The sequence below is a fragment of the Ranitomeya variabilis genome, chromosome 5 (genome assembly GCF_051348905.1).
Source record: "Ranitomeya variabilis isolate aRanVar5 chromosome 5, aRanVar5.hap1, whole genome shotgun sequence".
NCBI lineage: Eukaryota > Metazoa > Chordata > Amphibia > Anura > Dendrobatidae > Ranitomeya > Ranitomeya variabilis.
Window position 1 is genome coordinate 53203226 of NC_135236.1, and position 14270 is coordinate 53217495.

General features: G+C 40.2%; 1 protein-coding gene across 4 annotated transcripts in view; it reads left to right on the forward strand.

Moving 5' to 3' along the window:
• LOC143774425 (potassium channel subfamily T member 2-like) overlaps positions 1–14270 on the forward strand; it is a 283326-nt gene that overhangs the window by 201457 nt on the left and 67599 nt on the right. For 3 of the 4 annotated variants that reach the window (XR_013215530.1, XM_077262007.1, XM_077262008.1), the window contains exons 14-19: positions 2842–2950; positions 3474–3582; positions 4261–4317; positions 5271–5420; positions 13099–13334; positions 13419–13635. Coding sequence is in view for 3 of the 4 variants with exons in the window: in XM_077262007.1 (XP_077118122.1) it covers positions 2842–2950; positions 3474–3582; positions 4261–4317; positions 5271–5420; positions 13099–13334; positions 13419–13635 (878 nt within the window). In the remaining variant the exon portion in view is untranslated. The remainder of the gene's footprint in view (positions 1–2841; positions 2951–3473; positions 3583–4260; positions 4318–5270; positions 5421–13098; positions 13335–13418; positions 13636–14270) is intronic. The other variant, XM_077262009.1, reaches the window with a different exon arrangement.

Below are 14270 nucleotides of genomic sequence, written 5' to 3' on the forward strand. Positions count from 1 at the left end.
CGCAGAAGAAGCTACGAGCCCAGGAAGTTATAATGTGCTCTATGTAGAGACGAGGAAGAAAAACATCTTAAAAATAGGAGCTTCAGTATAGTTACATTAAATCGGTGCACAGTTGTGTACATCATTTTACATAGAGGAAAGTATTATAGTAGTTATATTCTTGTACATAGGGGCAGTGTTATAGTAGTTATATTCTTGTACATAGGGGCAGTATTATAGTAGTCATATTCTTATACATAGGAGCAGTGTTATAGTAGTTATATTCTTGTACATAGGGGCAGTATTATAGTAGTTATATTCTTGTACATAGGGGCAGTATTATAGCAGTTATATTCTTGTACATAGGGGCAGTATTATAGTAGTTATATTCTTGTACATAGGGGCAGTATTATAGTAGTTATATTCTTGTACATAGGGGCGTATTATAGTAGTTATATTCTTGTACACAGGGAGCAGTATTATAGTAATTATATTCTTGTACATAGTAGCAGTATTATAGTAGTTATATTCTTGTACATAGGAGCAGTATTATAGTAGTTATATTCTTGTACATAGGAGCAGTATTATAGTAGTTATATTCTTGTACATAGGAGCAGTATTATAGTAATTATATTCTTGTACATAGTAGCAGTATTATAGTAGTTATATTCTTGTACATAGGAGGCAGTATTATAGTAGTTATATTCTTGTACATAGGGGCTGTATTATAGTGGTTATATTCTTGTACATAGGGAGCAGTATTATAGTAGTTATATTCTTGTACATAGGAGCAGTATTATAGTAGTTATATTCTTGTACATAGGGGGCAGTATTATAGTAGTTATATTCTTGTACATAGGGGCAGTATTATAGTAGTTATATTCTTGCACATAGGAGCAGTATTATAGTAGTTATATTCTTGTACATAGGAGCAGTATTATAGTAGTTATATTCTTGTACATAGGAGCAGTATTATAGTAGTTATATTCTTGTACATAGGAGCAGTATTATAGTAATTATATTCTTGTACATAGTAGCAGTATTATAGTAGTTATATTCTTGTACATAGGAGGCAGTATTATAGTAGTTATATTCTTGTACATAGGGGCAGTATTATAGTAGTTATATTCTTATACATAGGAACAGTATTATTGTAGTTATATTCTTGTACATAGGAGCAGTATTATAGTAGTTATATTCTTGTACATAGGAGCAGTATTATAGTAGTTATATTCTTGTACATAGGAGCAGTATTATAGTAGTTATATTCTTGTACATAGGGGCAGTATTATAGTAGTTATATTCTTATACATAGGAACAGTATTATTGTAGTTATATTCTTGTACATAGGAGCAGTATTATAGTAGTTATATTCTTGTACATAGGAGCAGTATTATAGTAGTTATATTCTTGTACATAGGAGCAGTATTATAGTAGTTATATTCTTGTACATAGGGGCAGTATTATAGTAGTTATATTCTTGTACATAGGGGCAGTATTATAGTAGTTATATTCTTGTACATAGGAGCAGTATTATAGTAGTTATATTCTTGTACATAGGAGCAGTATTATAGTAGTTATATTCTTGTACATAGGAGCAGTATTATAGTAATTATATTCTTGTACATAGTAGCAGTATTATAGTAGTTATATTCTTGTACATAGGAGGCAGTATTATAGTAGTTATATTCTTGTACATAGGGGCTGTATTATAGTGGTTATATTCTTGTACATAGGGAGCAGTATTATAGTAGTTATATTCTTGTACATAGGGGCTGTATTATAGTAGTTATATTCTTGTACATAGGTAGTATCATAGTAGTTATATTCTTGTATATAGGGGCAGTATTATAGTAGTTATATTCTTGTACATAGGAGCAGTATTATAGTAGTTATATTCTTGTACATAGGGGCAGTATTATAGTAGTTATATTCTTGTATATAGGAGGCAGTATTATAGTAGTTATATTCTTGTACATAGGGAGCAGTATTATAGTAGTTATATTCTTGTACATAGGGGCAGTATTATAGTAGTTATATTCTTGTATATAGGAGGCAGTATTATAGTAGTTATATTCTTGTACATAGGGAGCAGTATTATAGTAGTTATATTCTTGTACATAGGGGCAGTATTATAGTAGTTATATTCTTGTACATAGGAGGCAGTATTATAGTAGTTATATTCTTGTACATAGGGAGCAGTATTATAGTAGTTATATTCTGTACATAGGGGCAGTTTTATAGTAGTTATATTCTTGTACATAGGAGCAGTATTATAGTAGTTATATTCTTGTACACAGTAGCGGTATTATAGTAGTTATATTCTGTACATAGGGGCAATTTTATAGTAGTTATATTCTTGTACATAGGAGCAGTATTATAGTAGTTATATTCTTGTACACAGTAGCGGTATTATAGTAGTTATATTCTGTACATAGGGGCAGTATTATAGTAGTTATATTCTGTACATAGGAGCAGTATTATAGTAGTTATATTCTGTACATAGGGGCAGTATTATATAGCAGTTATATTCTGGTACATAGGAGCGGTATTAGAGTAGTTTCACTGATGTAGAAGGTATATCATTTTTGTGTATCTAGCAATCTGTAGAAATAGGCTTGAAATTCTAGAGCTTGGAGCATTTTCATTCAAAGCGTATTACTCAACAGGGGCGATAACCAGCACAGTAAAAAAACACTTTCAGACCTAAAACGAATATGATGAAATCTGTGCTCCATCCTGAGTCGTGATGGGAAGGACCCATTTTTGTGCTATAATATAATATTAGTAGCCATAAATGATGTTCCATTTCTGCACGAGGCGAGATACCAATAGAGTGCAATGTTCTCTTCCGCTCACTAGGATCACCAGACCATTCTCCGAGCCTGGGCCGTAAAAGACTTCGCTCCTAATTGTCCTCTTTATGTCCAGATACTGAAGCCGGAAAATAAGTTTCATATCAAATTTGCAGGTAATGAATCAGATAAGACATTTATTATATCCCCCGTGCATTCATTATTTTATGAGCAGCGGTGACAAGGATTGCTATTGCATAATTATTTGTCGCGCTGAACATGAGGTTTCATAGGGAATATTATAAGTTTATTAAAAAAAAATGAAGCAATTTAACTGATGCAAAAAAAAACAAAAAAAAAATGGAAAAAATCTGCAGTACTGTTAATGGCCAGTAGGTTTGTTCATCCATAAATTTGCCAATATTTTTTGTATAAAAGTTAACTAAAGAGATTGTCTCCCGATCTGGAGGATCAGGTGTTTTTCTCGCTCGCTCTGGAGGACTCGGCGCCTTTCTTAAGTTAATCAGTAATTATGCAGTTCCTAGTTTCTCCTCCGGGGGCACTGTAGGATAACTGAACACTTCCTGCTGGATTTCTTCCCAAATTATAGATGATCGCTGGGTAAAATATGGCTGACTTTGTTATCGCATGTAAATTGTTCACTTTTCTCTGCTTCCTAATTTTTTTTTTTCTTTTTAGATCATGTGGTCTGCGAAGAAGAATTTAAGTATGCCATGTTGGCGCTCAACTGTGTTTGCCCAGCAACCTCCACCCTCATTACACTACTGATACACACCTCTAGGGGGCAGTAAGTGAATGAAACAACTTTTACTGTTTCATCGGAGCGTCCATTGTTTCTTGACGATGGGAAAGGAATTGGGGTTTAATACTGGAGAGGAAGCTTGCTTCAGCAGAAACCTCCCCCCATATCTCACTTCCTTGAGGACAGGATTTAGCATAGTACTATATATGGCCGGGAATGGGTTTAAAGTGAAACCTCTTCTTCTATTTATTACAAATCAACAGTAGAAGTGACGATAAACAACCTCATAATTTTACCTTATCAGAAAAATCTGCTTTTTTCCTCTCCTGGACGGATTTTTTACTCACTTTATTGGTAAAATCTGACACATTTTCCCATTCTTGAGATAAAAAATGACATTTGGTGCACTTGACATTCTATGGAGCGGAAAGGGGGAGGAGCTAGAGGCAGAAACAAACATTAGGCTCCTCCCCTCTCCATAGAATCTTACGAGCACCAATTGTCATCTTCTGTGCAAACAATGGGAAAATCTGAAGACGGATTTTAGCGGTGACTTGAGAAGTTTAACAGCGAACGATCAATCCAGGAGGAGACAGAAGCTCATAACTTACTCTACAAATTTTCTTAATTGAAAAAAAATATTTAAGGCTACATTTAATACTAATTCCAGTCATCCTATAGTTTTATTTCTCAATCCATAATATCCAATTGTTTTTTTTTAAGGGCGATCACTACTGATTCATTCCGCCAGCGCCCGAGCCCATGGCAAGCCCTCTCCAGGTACCAAGATAGACCTCTGGTCATTATATCATTTACTTACGTCTTAGGAACACGAATTTGATTTTAGTTTCTCGGGACAGGTTTAGTGGAGTAGATGGTGGTGGCCATTCACGTGAATGGCGATCTTTGTAGTACAAGGATGACTGGTCCGGTGGCTTTCAATATTGGCTGATAACAGGGACTCGCTATCAGGGTACCCCCTAATTGATGTCCAAATGCCCTAGTCAACATTGTAGTACCAAATATGTGGGAGATGTTATTTGGGAACTGTATGTTGGTATTGTTTCAGCAATGTATGGCGGCACTTTGTTGGGTATAGTAGTATAACAATATGTTTAGGAAACAGTATAGAAGTAATATTTGCCCAATGTGACGCTTTCGTTTGAGCATTATACCATATGCCACTATTAATTAGGGCAAATAATGATATTGAAGGCACCAGAGGCCTGCATTGTTCTGTCAGGTTTCCAGTGAAGATCTGTCACTTGCTACAAATATGTAATTTTTTTTTGCCTGGTGTAAACGCCTCTGTTCTCCTGAATCCGGCGTTGTTTTTCTTTTTTTTCTGTGCCTCTGCGTTCCTGAGATAAAGACCTTTCTTCCCTACCTAAAGATCTAGCGCAGTTAGCTAAGTAGGCGTGGCCTTAACGGTTCCTAGTGGGCGTCTTTTTGAGTGCCACACCCACTTGGAGAACAAGACTAGATTTTCATCCAGGGAAGAGAGGGCTATATCTTAGGAACAGAGAGGCGTAGAAACACAAGAAAAACTATGCCGGATTCAGGAGAACGGCGGCTTTTACTGCAGGTAAGAAAAAATACATATTTATGAAAAGTGATCGAAATTTTTAATATCCAGATTATTATATTGGTGGTCTGATCACTAATTATCTGATTATAGGGGCCATCACTCCTGCAGGGGATTAATGGTTTTCCCTTCATCCCTCCCCCACTAGAGATAATCCCACATCACCTGACCAGTGGCAAAGAAACTACAGCCGATGTTCTGCCAATGAAATCTACCACATACGACTGAGCGAGAGTAAATTCTTTGGCGAGTTTGAGGGGAAAAGCTTCACATATTCCTCCTTTCATTCTCATAAAAAGTAAGTTCTGTTCACATTTTAGGAGCCTCCATTGCAGATTTTATCATGTTTTATGGAATGACAGACCCAACACACTTCATTATAAGTCAGCTGGTTCCATTTTGGCATTCCGCACATGTTTCATTTCCCTGCAGCTCCCCCACAGGGGAAGTGAAGAATTGCAGTTTTCTGATCGAAATCAATTATCAGTCAATAGAACTCATGGACATGCTGGGTCTTTCTATGTCTATGTTCACACTGAGGTTTCATAGTGTCATGAAATTGAATCCTCTCCAATCTAGGTACCAGAGAATCCAAAGACTGCAAAGAACACTTCAGGGAAAAACAAATCTTCCATATGTCTTCAAAAATTTGCTTCAGGAAAAGAAAACAAATATTCAAAAATTCCCATAAAAATTATTCTTGGAGCAGTTTCTGCTTGATAAATTAGTAGTTTTCGAACGTCTCAAAAAAAACCTGTCTGAACACAGCCAAAGCGAGAGTTGCATTGCTGAGAATTGTAGTGCTGCTCTATCTGCAGAGCCGTAATTTGGGAGCCATCATTCGTATTTGATGATGGTGGTGATTACCCCATCTGGTGACATCATACATTTTTGTTCCCCTTTTTCACCAATCTTAGAACTTTCCTAAAAAAAAAAAAAGTGGAGCAAATTAACTATAGACAGTAAACTACCACACACGGTGGCCATAATCTACAGGAGATGAGACTGCGGTTCATATTATGGAGAATGAAGAGCCCAAGAGATGCCCCAAATTAATTTAGAGGAATTTTACAATCTTAGTAAGTTTGACGCACTTCAAGACTGGGGTATAAAACACCAGATTTGTTAAATTCTCCACTATGCTTTTAACCTGTGATACCTCTATCTACCCTAAGGGGGCACATGTCGTATTTTTAGGGGATACTCATTAATTTAAAATTGGCGTTACGGTGTATGATCACAGTCTTGGAGGTGTTTTCTATAACTTGTTTGAATAGGGGGTAATTAAGGACACTGGACTAGGGTGGGTGTGTTCCCATTAGGTTCCTCACCCTATGAAATCCTTGACCAACCCAGAATGGGGAGCCAATCTATTAAGTTGCTATGTTCTTGGTTGTGTGACACTCTTGGCAATCACCAGGGCATATATAAGTATTGGTGAGGGGACTTCACTTGCCCCTCACCCTTGTTGAGCCGTATGAGCGTCAAGGCCTTAGGCTACGTTCACATTTGCGGCCAGCGCCGCAGCGTCGGGCGCCGCAGCGGCGCCGCATGCGTCATGCGCCCCTATATTTAACATGGGGGCGCATGGACATGCGGCGCACTTGCGTTTTGCGCCGCATGCGTCGCTGCGGCGCCCGCGTCGGGGCGCAGAGGACGCAGCAAGTTGCATTTTTGCTGCGTCCAAATTCAATGAAAAAAACGACGCATGCGGCGCAAAACGCAGCGTTGTGCATGCGTTTTGCTGCGTTTTTGTTTGCGTTGTGCGCTGCGGCGCCGACGCTGCGGCGCACAACGCAAATGTGAACGTAGCCTAAGAGATCTCCTTGCCACAGAAGAAGACACAAGCACCATAAAGGGACCATGGTGGGTGGAGGTCCTGTTATAAATTTTTGCATTAGCCTGATCAGTATTCTGAGACCACAGCAGTAGTAGGGGCATTATGTGTGGCCATCACACTGTGGGGGGGCATCATTATATGAAGGGGCATCATGTGTAGGCATCATACTGTGTAAGGTCTCCAGGGTCAAAATATGGAGGACACTAAAGGGGCATCATACTGTGTGAGGAAACTGGGGGCATCATGTCTGGAGTTCACTGTAGAGGCATCATTATGTAGGGGGGCATCATGTATGGCATCATACTGTGTGAGGAGCATTGTTGGGAAAACAATGTGTGAGGGCGTCATCGGGACACTGTGGGACAACGTGTGTGTGAGGTATAATTCTGTGGAGGGCGGGCCTTCACACTGTGTGGAGGGTCCAGTGGGGGCATCATAGTTTTTGGGTGATTTCATTGTGTATTTTAGGGGGCATAGTTCTGTTTGGGTATCATTATGTGTGTGGGGGACATCATGTAGGGTCAGGGTGCTACGTGGGAGGGAAAACACAGTATGCAGGAGGGGCTCTGAGGGGGTCATCATACCGTGTGTAAGGAGCTGATGGGGCTTCATACTGTGTGTAGAGGAGTCATCTTTGGAAATCCTACAGCCCTAATTCTGTGTGGGCGCACAAGAAGGACTTGGCTGTAAATAACTTGTGTATTATGTGTCCCTGTTTCCTGTCTTTCAAGGTCGAGACGTCTGGTTAATACTACAGTACATGTGTTTCCCGCCATCGAGTGGAATCCATTTTGTCACCTCCTCTAGACTGAGGATCCTTTTTTTACAATGGCAGGATAATTGCTCATAATGAGCCCTGGTCGACAACATGGCGAGTCGTTTGGACTCTTGCACTTACACATTTCAGTAATCGTGTGCATTTTTGTGTCGGCGATCTCTTATCTTTCCTCCTCTCTTACGTTTTCCATTATAGATGACAGGCAGATGTGTTACCGACACACGACCATTCGTATGTTAGCGATCAGTGGAACTTATTCCCAGATTTCAGCAACGAATCTGCCACATGTGAATACGCTCTCAGGGTATAGTCACACTGAGGGTTTTTCTTCAAATAAAGATTTTAAAGCAGATCTTCTCCAAAATCCACATCGAAAACATTTTTCAGATACCCTTTGAATATTCAGGCTATTGATTTCACTGGGAAATCCACAAAGCTGTTGATAAGGTGAATTTTTAGTGATTTATGTTAAAAGACGGTAAAAAAAAGTATAGAAAACGTTTTTCAAGAACCTCTTCAAAACTGTGTGAAAACCACATAAGAGCATGTGTTCTAAGCGTCTTTAAGACTTTAATATCCGCCGAGTTTTTTAAGGCAGAGATGATCCAATAAAATGGTGGCTGTGTTTTATCCGATTCTTCGTGTTTGCGGTGGCTCCACCGTCGGCGTCCGTTAAACTATTTCCCGTCTTTCAAAGTCTGAAGCCGTCAAAAGAAGCGTCAAAATACAGAGAATGTGTACAGGGTCACTTTTACTTTGCTGTGCATTATGTTTGTTCTTGGTAGTTTTATTTTTGCCCTTATTCAGGCGGTATCCCCCTGAAAAGACATCGTGAGGACCTACCCCCCCCAAAAAAAGACCTTTTTTGAAAACCTCACTAAAAACCACACTAATTCCTGATGCGGATTTCTTTTGAAAACCATTTCGGATTTGTCCGTCTCTAAAAAACCTCCATGTGAACATAGTAAGGATTTGTTAACATACAGTTTTGATGTGGATTTTTTGCAGTGGATATTTTTCAAAAATCGACATAAAAACCCTTCCAAATATTCATTGATTTAATGGGAAAATAGTGAACACACATATACCCCTGTAGTGCACACTGTGCTATTTTTTCTTCCAGGTGTTTCACCTCAGCATTGAAAAAGAAGCAATAAATCAATACTTGAGATAATTGCTCCAAATTTGACTTTATCATAAAAAGAGGCAACCCCCCCAAAAACCCTCAATTTATCTGTTTTATTTCTTTCACGAAGATCACTCATACCTAAAAGAGTCTATGGCATTGTTCACATGTCTGATTTTATTCCTCAGACCGAGTGTTTTGCACAAAAGCACTGAAACTTGTCCGATATTGATCTGAGTGTCGGACCAATCTCACCAATGCAAATGTAATGCCTGCTGCAGCGCAGTAGCAGACAACCTCCACCAGGGGGTGCAGGTGAAGGAAAACAGGTACACTCGCAGTGAAATCACAGCAACAGGTAGAAGCCACTAGGTGGCGAAAGAGTAGTCAGAAAAAGCCGGGTCAGCAACAGAGAGGGAACGAAGTACCAGAGGTCACAGCAATACACGTGGTCAGAAACAAGCCAAAGAAGTCAGAGCCGATTGGGAGCAGGAAAGCCAGAGACACAAGACAGTCAAACAGGTCAGAGGACAAGCCGAGTCAAATACCAAGGTGTCACAACACGGAGAGCGAGTACTACAACGAATGACGTCACAGGGGAACACAGGAACGGGACCTAAGTAAACGGGCAGAGGACAAATCAGCCAGAAACAGGAACTATAACTGACACTGCTGGCAGGTAACAGCGGACTGAAATAGCCAGACAGATCCCAAAAGGAGGCAGAGAAGATTAACCCCCGCATGACCATCCCGGGGAGAGAATAATCAGAAACAAACCCCGGACTGGATCATGACAGCAAGATTGCGGATCTGTAAAAGTGAACAGCACTCCTATGCCTTCCTTGTGCTACCCATTTTTTCACCTATCGTTTCATGGGGAAGCTTAAGAAACCTCAATCTATTTTTTTTTTTTATCCATGAAAAACTGATGAAACTCAGACCAAACTCTGAGTAAAAATTGACACACTAACCAAAAACCCAGACTTTTTATTGTGTGTGTAATACTTCATTTCTCCTTTGGGGGTGCTGCAGGGAAATTGAATACTTTCAGTCAAGTTTCCTTACAGCTGATCACTGGGATAAGCATCAGGAAAACCTGTGACCATTCAATATTTGAAAGGAATTTCTAGATAAAAAAAAGTATACATAAAGGACGCCCCCTTTAAATACCTATTAAAGATTTCTTCTTTTTTTGTTATATACCATGTTTCTATATATAAATGCTCAGTTCTTCGTTGACGCGAGACAAACTTTATATATAACGACTTGAACGGTTTATTCTTTTGTAGCCACAAAAGCTCAGTGAGGGTTTGGACACCAGGTACCACGGTAAAGTCTAAAAGCAGGGCCACCTACTCACCGGAAACGAGCGCTGCTCTAACGGGAGTCTTCTCATAATTTCACAACACAATACCCAGTACATTTTCTTCTCCTGCTTATTTTAACATGCAAATAAAGTGCACTTATTCACCTGCTGATTTTTGTTTTAATTATGATTTGCAGCCTGCGGGGATCGTTTATAATGTTCTGAACAGGAAAAAGCGTGTGTCAAAAACCTAGTAATAACCAAAGTAGAATTTATCACAATGTTCTCCGCACCCTTCACCCACTTTAACTGTACCAGAGAAGCTGCACAAAATCATTTTAATATCAGATCCTGAAACTAGTTCATATATTATGCTTTTTTTTTCCTGAATATTGATTCATCATTGGCTCTGTGTGATATGATCATCTTGCTGTTGGATTTATGGATCTCAAAGAAAAACAGTTTCCCACAGCATGCAGCTTTAGAGGGACTCTGGGGTGTGACTGCCAACGTCATGCTGATTGACAGCTGGCTCCCTGCAGCTAGGCAGCGGGGAGCTAGCTGGCAATCAGCATGACATCAGCATCAAGCAGTAGAGGAAGAGCTGCTCTATTGACATAAAGAAGCATAATCGTTGGCAGGAGAGGTCTGGGAGCGCTCTGAGCCGGCATCGGGCAGAACAGGCAGGTAGTTAGCAACTTGAAGTATAACTTGGGTTATAAGACAAACTGGAGACGCCAAAGCTTGATTGAAGCCATTTTGCATACTATTTTGCAGAATGCACTTTGCCTTCTACTAGTGTTACGCTCACCAGGTGAATTGAATCCTCCAAGCCGAAAGTCCATGTGGGCGCATGTGCCATTGGCGACAGTGCAACAGAGACGTTAGACACAGATAGCTAAGGGACTGGAAACCGCAGGTCGACAAGAGACGACCAGGGGACCACGGACAGTCAACTGGGATGCCGAAAACCACAGGCAAGCGGTAAACGTACATGACAGACTGTGGGAATGATTGAAACTGCCCGCAGGCAGGAGACATCCAGGAGACCACTGACAAACAGCAAGAATAGTGGAAACCGCAGACAGGCAGGAGACGACCAGGGGACCACGGATAGTCAACTGGGATGCTGAAAACCGCAGGCAAGTGGTAAACGTACATGAGACTCTGGACAGACAGTGAGGATGCTGGAAACTGCCCGCAGCAGGAGACATCCAGGAGACCACTGACAGGCAGAAGGAATAGTGGAAACTGCAGACAGGCAGGAGACATCCAGGTGACCACAGACAGGCAGTTGGAATGTTATAAACCGCAGGCAGGAGATGTCCAGGAGAGCATGGAAAGACAGCAAAAATAATGGAAACTTCAGGCAGATGTCCAGGAGACCACGAACAGACAGCAGGAATGTGGGACATGTCCAGGAGGCCAAGGACACGCAGCAGCTCAGAGTCTTAGAAGCACTTAAGTCTTACTACAAAATCTTAATACCAAGACATGGGTATGTATGTGTCGTGGGAGGCCTTATATAGGCCCAAAACACATGGGAGCACTCTGGGCTACTTTGATAACTTGACGTGGAGCACAAGAAAGTTCAACGGACAGAGGTCTAAGGAGCAGAACACGGATCTGGGACATGTGCATAACAACCAGCTAGATCTTAACAAGGAAAAATGGAACCTTTCAAGATCCCATACAAATGGCTTGTTTAATGCCCAACCAGAACCTTCATGGTACTGCCAAGGAGAAGCAACCCAAAAACAGCTGTCCACAGACGAGTATCTATGGTTTGGATTATACCTTAAGGGTTTGGCATTGATTTAAGTGGCACTAGAGAAAGCTTTCTTATTCTGGAGAGGAGCTCTTACATTTTGTCCTACAAGCTGAGTCTTCAAGGAAAATTGCTACTTTCCGACAGTTAGTAATGTAAAGGATCAGACATTCAGACCCATTTCATTCCACCTGTTATCATTAACAAAAAAGTGCATCTGCTTGTCGGGGTGCAGTGCGCTTACGATGATTGATAGTATGAACTACGTCTCTGGCTCGAACTGTGCGCTCTCTCATGCTACAAGCAGAGATAACTTTCCCTCTGCAGCATTGGAGGAATACAGGACCACTAGTGATCCGGCCAGCTTTTGGGCAGCACTTGCAAGTTCTGTAGCAAAGAACTTGTAAGTGTTGCATTCCTTGCCTAGGAGACCGGACACCTCTGATAGACTGCATCGATGGCCGGTAACTTAGGCAACGAGCAGTGAACTATTAAGGAACACCACAACTCGTCATGAATTTTGTCGAAACTGACGTGAAAAAGACAAAAGTCGGAAAATTTTTGTGCACAAGAATTTTGAAAATTTTCAAATATGCAAATTGTCTCTTCAGAGAAGCTTGTAAGGAAGTCGATATTGACTTTTAGGATTGCTGCTTCTAATATGTGGCGGTAGAGTTCTAGTTCTCTTCCTCCCTGAAGAGATAATTTGCATATTTGATTTCCCAGAGGAGCATTGCATGGCTTATAAGCCTCCTCCCTCTGACATGCTAGGCTTGGCTTGTCACTCTCTTCATGGAGAAACGTTATCCCTGAAACTTTTTCAAAGCAATTTACGCCAGAATTCTACGATGAATCGGGCTATTTTTCTTGTTGCATCCCATTATCCTACCTGCCTTTTCGGCAGCTGCCTGGCACTGGTTACCCCAGTTTAGTTTGTATGTATGCAGTCTTTTTTTAAATTTTTACGGTAATTTAAGGGTTTGGCATTGACTTAAGTGGCACATGGGTAATGTGGAGTGGAGTTGATCAGTGGGATCAGTGTTTTCTGGAAGTATACAACCCTATTAGTGTCTTTTGTCTGTGACGGAAGCATCTAATGCCGCCAACGTGTCACTATCTCTTATGGACCTTGTGTCTTTCTTGTATTGATATGTTTAGATACGGTGTTTGCCTCATTGGAGTCTGCCGGGAAGATAAATCCAACATTCTCCTGAATCCCGGGCCAAGCCATATAATGTCCTCATCCGATACTTGTTTCTACATTAACATATCTAAGGAGGAAAACTCAGCCTTCAGCTTTAAGGAACAGGAAAACATGCAGAGATCGGGGGTGCCTAAATCTGCCTACCACGGCCTGACCAGACTCCCAGTGCACAGTATTATAGCCAGCATGGGTAAGAGTGCATGAGTGAAATTGGACGTCCACGACCAACCCAAATTTTGTGAAACTTGATGAACTTTTTTTTGTCTCCGTCCAGGTACAGTTGCAATTGATCTACAGGGGTCAAGAAGCCCAGAGAATACAGATAGTAATATGCTAAGCCCACCCGCAGTCTCCAGCCATAGAAGGAAGCATAGCATCGATCCTGTGCCCGACCTCATCGATGGTGACACAAACACAACTTTTGACCTCCTGAGTGACCAGTCCGAGGATGAAATCAGTCAGTCAGATGATGAATTAGGCTCGTTCAATGAGTATGCCAAGCAATGATTACTACATATGACATATTATTTCAGTTTTGTACAACAGAGTTACCATGTTTTAAAAAGAAGGCAATAGATGCCAGTTATAGTCTGGTATATAGGAGCAGTATTATAGTAGTTATATTGTGGTATACAGAGGCAGTATTATAGTAGTTATATTCTTGTACATAGGAGCAGTATTATAGTAGTTATATTCTTGTACATAGGAGCAGTATTATAGTAGTTATATTCTTGTACATAGGAGCAGTATTATAGTAGTTATATTCTTGTACATAGGAGCAGTATTATAGTAGTTATATTCTTGTACATAGGAGCAGTATTATAGTAGTTATATTCTTGTACATAAGAGCAGTATTATAGTAGATATATTCTTGTACATAGGAGCAGTATTATAGTAGTTATATTCTTGTACATAGGGGGCAGTATTATAGTAGTTATATTCTTGTACATAGGGGGCAGTATTATAGTAGTTATATTCCTGTACATAGGAGCAGTATTATAGTAGTTATATTCTTGTACATAGGGAGCAGTACTATAGTAGTTATATTCTTGTACATAGGGGGCAGTATTATAGTAGTTATATTCTTGTAGATAGGGGCAGTATTATAGTAGTTATATTGTACATA